This window comes from Stegodyphus dumicola, chromosome 3 (assembly GCF_044657685.1).
Source record: "Stegodyphus dumicola isolate Sdum_Otavi_A_Nest chromosome 3, ASM4465768v1".
Lineage (NCBI taxonomy): Eukaryota > Metazoa > Arthropoda > Arachnida > Araneae > Eresidae > Stegodyphus > Stegodyphus dumicola.
This window is the reverse complement of record NC_140770.1, coordinates 7,987,815-7,995,388: the sequence shown is the minus strand read 5'-3', so window position 1 is coordinate 7,995,388 and position 7,574 is coordinate 7,987,815. Positions and strand designations below refer to the sequence as shown.

Below are 7,574 nucleotides of genomic sequence, written 5' to 3'. Positions count from 1 at the left end.
TTACTTTTATACGTATTTGTTTAGAATTTAAATTTGTTTAAATTTAAATTTCCTTCCTTGCAGCAATGGCGCAAAGAATATTTAATTAAATATGTATTTAAATTTAATTTTTTTAATTAAACTCAATTTATTCTTTTGAAACAATCTACTTGTAATTTTTATATCTCTTTCGTTATACGCCGGTTTCGCTATAGCGATGTCTGATTGTATTTACATAGTTCGTTATATCCGATTTTTATTCATTTGGGTGTTCCCTGTAGTTGTAGAAAATAACATTAAGTCTGTAGGAAATTGGACAGGACCGAAGAATTCGCTCGTTATATCGGATGGATTCATTATAGCGAAGTTGCAATGCATTCAAAAATTCTCTGTTCATGAAATATTCTGACAGAGCTTTCATAAAATGTACATTTTCTCCGTAAACCAACTACGTAAAATGTCAACTTCGGCATTTTAAGTCCTAGAAAAGATCTAAAGTTACCCAAATCTCTATTCAATAACTTTACTTTGATCCGAAACTTGTCTGCTGTCCAAAAATCAAAACCGCATTACCCGAAGGTCGCCGCTTTTTCGGATGGCCTAGAGTCTCCTTTTCCCATCGATAGAAAGACTTGTGTCAACGATAGGGGAATGGCCGGTTTATCGATTACGAGTTTCAAAGTCCGTCTCGTGTATGAACCTTTGTGTTTAGAGGCAAAATGAATTTTGCGAAATCTTGGAGCGAATTTAAAGAAATACTTCGCAGACACGAAGTAGAAACTGTAACAAAATATGTTTACTACTATGGAAAGTCATTCGATAAAGAGAGTAAGTAATTTTTGAAGATGTAATGAATAAATAAAAATCCTCTAGAATGTAAATGCTTTCTTTGGTTGTTTAGTTGATATTTGGCCATTTTGTTCCAAAGAACTTATCAGCACTAATTTGTATTAATTTTATTGCGTAAGATCTAGTTGATGTTGCGAGATTCGGTCCAAGTTGAAAAAAGGGTTTATAGACGTTCATATTCATTAATTTTGTTGCATAACGTGTAATAGCGTTGTGATTGATTTTTATTTGGTTTCATTGTCAGGTATTGCATGTTTTTTTTTTTTTTTTTTTTTTTTTTTTTTAATAGCTGATGCTTCACGAAACATTCCGTACTATATTAAACATTAAACAAGATATACCGTGTTAGATTTGAAAATTTTTATTGTTGTTTCTTGAGAAACTCGACAATTGTCTCGATGACTACTATATTTTTCATCCTATTTTAGTGTATGAATGCAGTCTGTTGATTTGAAATATAATCATTTAATAGTCTATAAAGAAAATCCATTCTTTAGTTTTATCATTAACAACATGTTTCAAAATAACCTTATAATAAACACTACCAATTCAAAAAATATTCTGTTTTATTTTCAGGTAATAGTTCACCATAAAATTATAATGCATTGAAATATCAGGAAGTTATAATAATAAAGATATTGAATTTTAGAAAACAGGAAAGTTTTCTGAAATGTATATATATTTCTTTAGTGATGTGATATATATATTTCTTTAGTCTATGAATGCTACTTATCTTGTGTATAAAATCACATTACTGTCTATTTTGACTCTTAGCACCAATGGACTAGCAGATAAGATAGCTGAATACTGGATGTTTGATCAAGGTACAAATACTGTTGAATGGATTAGCTGCATGGGAATTTTCCTGTTCTCCTTATATATAAGTGAATACAAGACAGTTTCCCATTAGACCTTCTCAAAGGCATCCTTTTTGCGTAAGGCAGCTAGCTCATTCTATACTTTACCTAGCATATATAATTTTAATATGAGACAAAATGACATAATATTTTTACATAATAGTTTAATGCTTTTAATATCTCTCTATGTTTGCAGTAGGTGCTGCTTAATGTGATTACATTTGCCCATTTTTGATAATATAAGATGATGAGAAAAGTATCTTTTAAAATAGGAATTGAATTAACTATAAATATAACTAGCCACTTTCTTAACATTTTAATTAGGAAAAATAAAAGTTTGTTTATCAATTGTTTACAGTCTTCATTGCAAAAGTTCATTTGAGTAGTCCATAATGTTTCTGAAATTTATTGGACCAATTCTATACCTATAATCTTAATACTTGGAGGGCATCCTTGTTTAAAGAGATTTTGCCAATGTAAAATCTGAAATTGGGCAAAAACGCAAGTGTATTTTGGCAAAGATGTTTTCAGGAATTTTTACCTCCCTTTTGAAGAAGAGGGAACTGTGCTGAAGCCCTTCCAAATCAATAGCTATTGAAAATTCGTATGAAATTAAGTTTTTTTTTTAATTTTATTGTTTTACGCTTTTTTCTAAATGCTTGATTAAAATCATTTTCGTTCTTCAGTTTAAGAAATTTATTGTATAATATTTTGATTATATTAACCAAATTGAGCAAATAAAATTGCAGCAAATGATGCATTTTTTATGTTTCCATATATGAAAGAGCAGAACTTAGAAATTCAATAGCAATATACACGACATCAGCTGCAATACATTAAGCAGTGTCTACAGTATGTAGTATATATAGAGACAGTTAAATGTATAATATGTTTATAGAGATCTGTAATTTCTTTCTTTTAAAAATCAAAGCTTATCAGATTGTGATCTAAATCAAAATTTTCTTTCCAGTTGAACTAACTCCAGATTTACGATTAAACTGGTTAGATGATATTCCCTATTTCCACTTTGGGCGAAAAACCTATGTTTGCCATCAAGGAAAAGATCTGAATAAACGTCAAAAGGAAAATTATGCTAAAGAAAAAAATGAAAAGGTAAAATAACATTGTTACATTTAAAAATTTATACAAAAATATCACCTCTTGGATTATATATATATATGTATGTTTTTTTTTTTTTTTTTTTTTTTTTTTTTTTTTTAGTGTCAAACTGATCATGCTTTTGGTAAAGCATATTCCAAGAACCAGACAACTAAAAAAGTTAATTTGTCCAGCTGTAATTAATGTTACCCGAATGTACAGGATGCCTCAGTTCAAGGTAGAAGTTTATTTAACTTTTTGTTCTAAGATGGTCTTAGTAATTTTAGAGAATTTTTTTTTAAGGAAAAAATATAATTCTGTCACGTATGAGCAAGATGTATTGAAGGTATTCTATGATAAAGTATACATACTTTTTGACATAAAAACAAAAGGTATTTTTAGAGTCACAATGTAAAAAAGAGAAATGATTTTTTGTGTCTCTTTATTCAACATATTTTTCTAAATAGTTTTTTTTTTTTTTTGGCCAAAAGAGGGTTTTGAACAGTAATATTTTCCTAAATAAATAATTCAGTAATTGACATGCAAATAAAATGATGTTTTCAGGCCAGAAATAAAGGCTTTTTATGCTAATTATATTCTAACCAATTTGCTACAAATAGAAATAAGTTGCTCAAAGTGAAGTTTTATTGGTTATGTTTCTTTGAAGAAGTAATTTGATCTATTGTTATAAAAATGGAAGATCCTTTTTACAGCTTTTTTTAAAGGAAAGAAATGACTCCTCTTTTTTTTTTTTTTTTTTTTTTGAATAATTTGCTATGAACAGAAAGTTTTTAAAATTGAACCTTTATCAATAATTAGTTTTAGATGACTGTGCTGGAATTTCTAAATTTTACTGTGATAAATATGTTACAGGTAGTGCCAACCCGAAAAAGAAAGATTATGATATCTCGGAAAATTAAGGAAATTAAGGAAAAATTAAGGAACTATAAAAGAACTATACATTTTTTCATTCACATATGCATTTTTTTAAAAAATTGTTTAATTTAATTTTAATTTATTAAATTAGTAGATTTATTTTCATGGACAGATTTTACACTTGATTTGCTTATGCTTCTGAATTTAAATGATATTGTAGATTAGTTCGAGAATTAAATCTTTTACATGTTTGCATATTTTTAAATTATTTTAAATTATTTTGGCTTTTTTCCTTTTTTTAGAATTTAAATTTGCTTTTCTACTTTTTTACTTTTATACGTATTTGTTTAGAATTTAAATTTGTTTAAATTTAAATTTCCTTCCTTGCAGCAATGGCGCAAAGAATATTTAATTAAATATGTATTTAAATTTAATTTTTTTAATTAAACTCAATTTATTCTTTTGAAACAATCTACTTGTAATTTTTATATCTCTTTCGTTATACGCCGGTTTCGCTATAGCGATGTCTGATTGTATTTACATAGTTCGTTATATCCGATTTTTATTCATTTGGGTGTTCCCTGTAGTTGTAGAAAATAACATTAAGTCTGTAGGAAATTGGACAGGACCGAAGAATTCGCTCGTTATATCGGATGGATTCATTATAGCGAAGTTGCAATGCATTCAAAAATTCTCTGTTCATGAAATATTCTGACAGAGCTTTCATAAAATGTACATTTTCTCCGTAAACCAACTACGTAAAATGTCAACTTCGGCATTTTAAGTCCTAGAAAAGATCTAAAGTTACCCAAATCTCTATTCAATAACTTTACTTTGATCCGAAACTTGTCTGCTGTCCAAAAATCAAAACCGCATTACCCGAAGGTCGCCGCTTTTTCGGATGGCCTAGAGTCTCCTTTTCCCATCGATAGAAAGACTTGTGTCAACGATAGGGGAATGGCCGGTTTATCGATTACGAGTTTCAAAGTCCGTCTCGTGTATGAACCTTTGTGTTTAGAGGCAAAATGAATTTTGCGAAATCTTGGAGCGAATTTAAAGAAATACTTCGCAGACACGAAGTAGAAACTGTAACAAAATATGTTTACTACTATGGAAAGTCATTCGATAAAGAGAGTAAGTAATTTTTGAAGATGTAATGAATAAATAAAAATCCTCTAGAATGTAAATGCTTTCTTTGGTTGTTTAGTTGATATTTGGCCATTTTGTTCCAAAGAACTTATCAGCACTAATTTGTATTAATTTTATTGCGTAAGATCTAGTTGATGTTGCGAGATTCGGTCCAAGTTGAAAAAAGGGTTTATAGACGTTCATATTCATTAATTTTGTTGCATAACGTGTAATAGCGTTGTGATTGATTTTTATTTGGTTTCATTGTCAGGTATTGCATGTTTTTTTTTTTTTTTTTTTTTTTTTTTTTTTTTTTTTTTAATAGCTGATGCTTCACGAAACATTCCGTACTATATTAAACATTAAACAAGATATACCGTGTTAGATTTGAAAATTTTTATTGTTGTTTCTTGAGAAACTCGACAATTGTCTCGATGACTACTATATTTTTCATCCTATTTTAGTGTATGAATGCAGTCTGTTGATTTGAAATATAATCATTTAATAGTCTATAAAGAAAATCCATTCTTTAGTTTTATCATTAACAACATGTTTCAAAATAACCTTATAATAAACACTACCAATTCAAAAAATATTCTGTTTTATTTTCAGGTAATAGTTCACCATAAAATTATAATGCATTGAAATATCAGGAAGTTATAATAATAAAGATATTGAATTTTAGAAAACAGGAAAGTTTTCTGAAATGTATATATATTTCTTTAGTGATGTGATATATATATTTCTTTAGTCTATGAATGCTACTTATCTTGTGTATAAAATCACATTACTGTCTATTTTGACTCTTAGCACCAATGGACTAGCAGATAAGATAGCTGAATACTGGATGTTTGATCAAGGTACAAATACTGTTGAATGGATTAGCTGCATGGGAATTTTCCTGTTCTCCTTATATATAAGTGAATACAAGACAGTTTCCCATTAGACCTTCTCAAAGGCATCCTTTTTGCGTAAGGCAGCTAGCTCATTCTATACTTTACCTAGCATATATAATTTTAATATGAGACAAAATGACATAATATTTTTACATAATAGTTTAATGCTTTTAATATCTCTCTATGTTTGCAGTAGGTGCTGCTTAATGTGATTACATTTGCCCATTTTTGATAATATAAGATGATGAGAAAAGTATCTTTTAAAATAGGAATTGAATTAACTATAAATATAACTAGCCACTTTCTTAACATTTTAATTAGGAAAAATAAAAGTTTGTTTATCAATTGTTTACAGTCTTCATTGCAAAAGTTCATTTGAGTAGTCCATAATGTTTCTGAAATTTATTGGACCAATTCTATACCTATAATCTTAATACTTGGAGGGCATCCTTGTTTAAAGAGATTTTGCCAATGTAAAATCTGAAATTGGGCAAAAACGCAAGTGTATTTTGGCAAAGATGTTTTCAGGAATTTTTACCTCCCTTTTGAAGAAGAGGGAACTGTGCTGAAGCCCTTCCAAATCAATAGCTATTGAAAATTCGTATGAAATTAAGTTTTTTTTTTTAATTTTATTGTTTTACGCTTTTTTCTAAATGCTTGATTAAAATCATTTTCGTTCTTCAGTTTAAGAAATTTATTGTATAATATTTTGATTATATTAACCAAATTGAGCAAATAAAATTGCAGCAAATGATGCATTTTTTATGTTTCCATATATGAAAGAGCAGAACTTAGAAATTCAATAGCAATATACACGACATCAGCTGCAATACATTAAGCAGTGTCTACAGTATGTAGTATATATAGAGACAGTTAAATGTATAATATGTTTATAGAGATCTGTAATTTCTTTCTTTTAAAAATCAAAGCTTATCAGATTGTGATCTAAATCAAAATTTTCTTTCCAGTTGAACTAACTCCAGATTTACGATTAAACTGGTTAGATGATATTCCCTATTTCCACTTTGGGCGAAAAACCTATGTTTGCCATCAAGGAAAAGATCTGAATAAACGTCAAAAGGAAAATTATGCTAAAGAAAAAAATGAAAAGGTAAAATAACATTGTTACATTTAAAAATTTATACAAAAATATCACCTCTTGGATTATATATATATATGTATGTTTTTTTTTTTTTTTTTTTTTTTTTTTTTTTTTTAGTGTCAAACTGATCATGCTTTTGGTAAAGCATATTCCAAGAACCAGACAACTAAAAAAGTTAATTTGTCCAGCTGTAATTAATGTTACCCGAATGTACAGGATGCCTCAGTTCAAGGTAGAAGTTTATTTAACTTTTTGTTCTAAGATGGTCTTAGTAATTTTAGAGAATTTTTTTTTAAGGAAAAAATATAATTCTGTCACGTATGAGCAAGATGTATTGAAGGTATTCTATGATAAAGTATACATACTTTTTGACATAAAAACAAAAGGTATTTTTAGAGTCACAATGTAAAAAAGAGAAATGATTTTTTGTGTCTCTTTATTCAACATATTTTTCTAAATAGTTTTTTTTTTTTTTTTGGCCAAAAGAGGGTTTTGAACAGTAATATTTTCCTAAATAAATAATTCAGTAATTGACATGCAAATAAAATGATGTTTTCAGGCCAGAAATAAAGGCTTTTTATGCTAATTATATTCTAACCAATTTGCTACAAATAGAAATAAGTTGCTCAAAGTGAAGTTTTATTGGTTATGTTTCTTTGAAGAAGTAATTTGATCTATTGTTATAAAAATGGAAGATCCTTTTTACAGCTTTTTTTAAAGGAAAGAAATGACTCCTCTTTTTTTTTTTTTTTTTTTTTTTGAATAATTTGCTATGAACAGAAAGTTTTT

At 27.9% G+C, this 7,574-nt stretch overlaps 2 protein-coding genes across 4 annotated transcripts; both read left to right on the top strand.

Annotated features, from left to right (window-relative positions):
* Window positions 1–300: 300 nt before the first annotated feature.
* Window positions 301–3,550, top strand: LOC118187115 (uncharacterized). 2 transcript variants are annotated; one of them, XR_015039963.1, is made up of 4 exons: window positions 301–807; window positions 1,603–1,763; window positions 2,656–2,798; window positions 2,907–3,550. XR_015039963.1 is itself a non-coding variant. In XM_035357312.2 (3 exons), the coding sequence occupies exons 1-3, from the start codon at window positions 699–701 to the stop codon at window positions 2,985–2,987; spliced, it is 333 nt and encodes a 110-aa protein (XP_035213203.2). In that variant the 5' UTR covers window positions 304–698; the 3' UTR covers window positions 2,988–3,550. The 2 variants fall into 2 exon arrangements, 1 of the variants encoding a protein (XP_035213203.2); XM_035357312.2 differs by lacking the exon at window positions 1,603–1,763 and having other exon boundaries at window positions 304–807.
* A 736-nt stretch (window positions 3,551–4,286) lies between these two features.
* On the top strand, window positions 4,287–7,247 carry LOC146997913 (uncharacterized). 2 transcript variants are annotated; one of them, XR_015039962.1, is made up of 4 exons: window positions 4,287–4,793; window positions 5,598–5,758; window positions 6,652–6,794; window positions 6,903–7,247. XR_015039962.1 is itself a non-coding variant. In XM_085812318.1 (3 exons), the coding sequence occupies exons 1-3, from the start codon at window positions 4,685–4,687 to the stop codon at window positions 6,981–6,983; spliced, it is 333 nt and encodes a 110-aa protein (XP_085668444.1). In that variant the 5' UTR covers window positions 4,290–4,684; the 3' UTR covers window positions 6,984–7,247. The 2 variants fall into 2 exon arrangements, 1 of the variants encoding a protein (XP_085668444.1); XM_085812318.1 differs by lacking the exon at window positions 5,598–5,758 and having other exon boundaries at window positions 4,290–4,793.
* The last annotated feature ends 327 nt before the right edge of the window (window positions 7,248–7,574 follow it).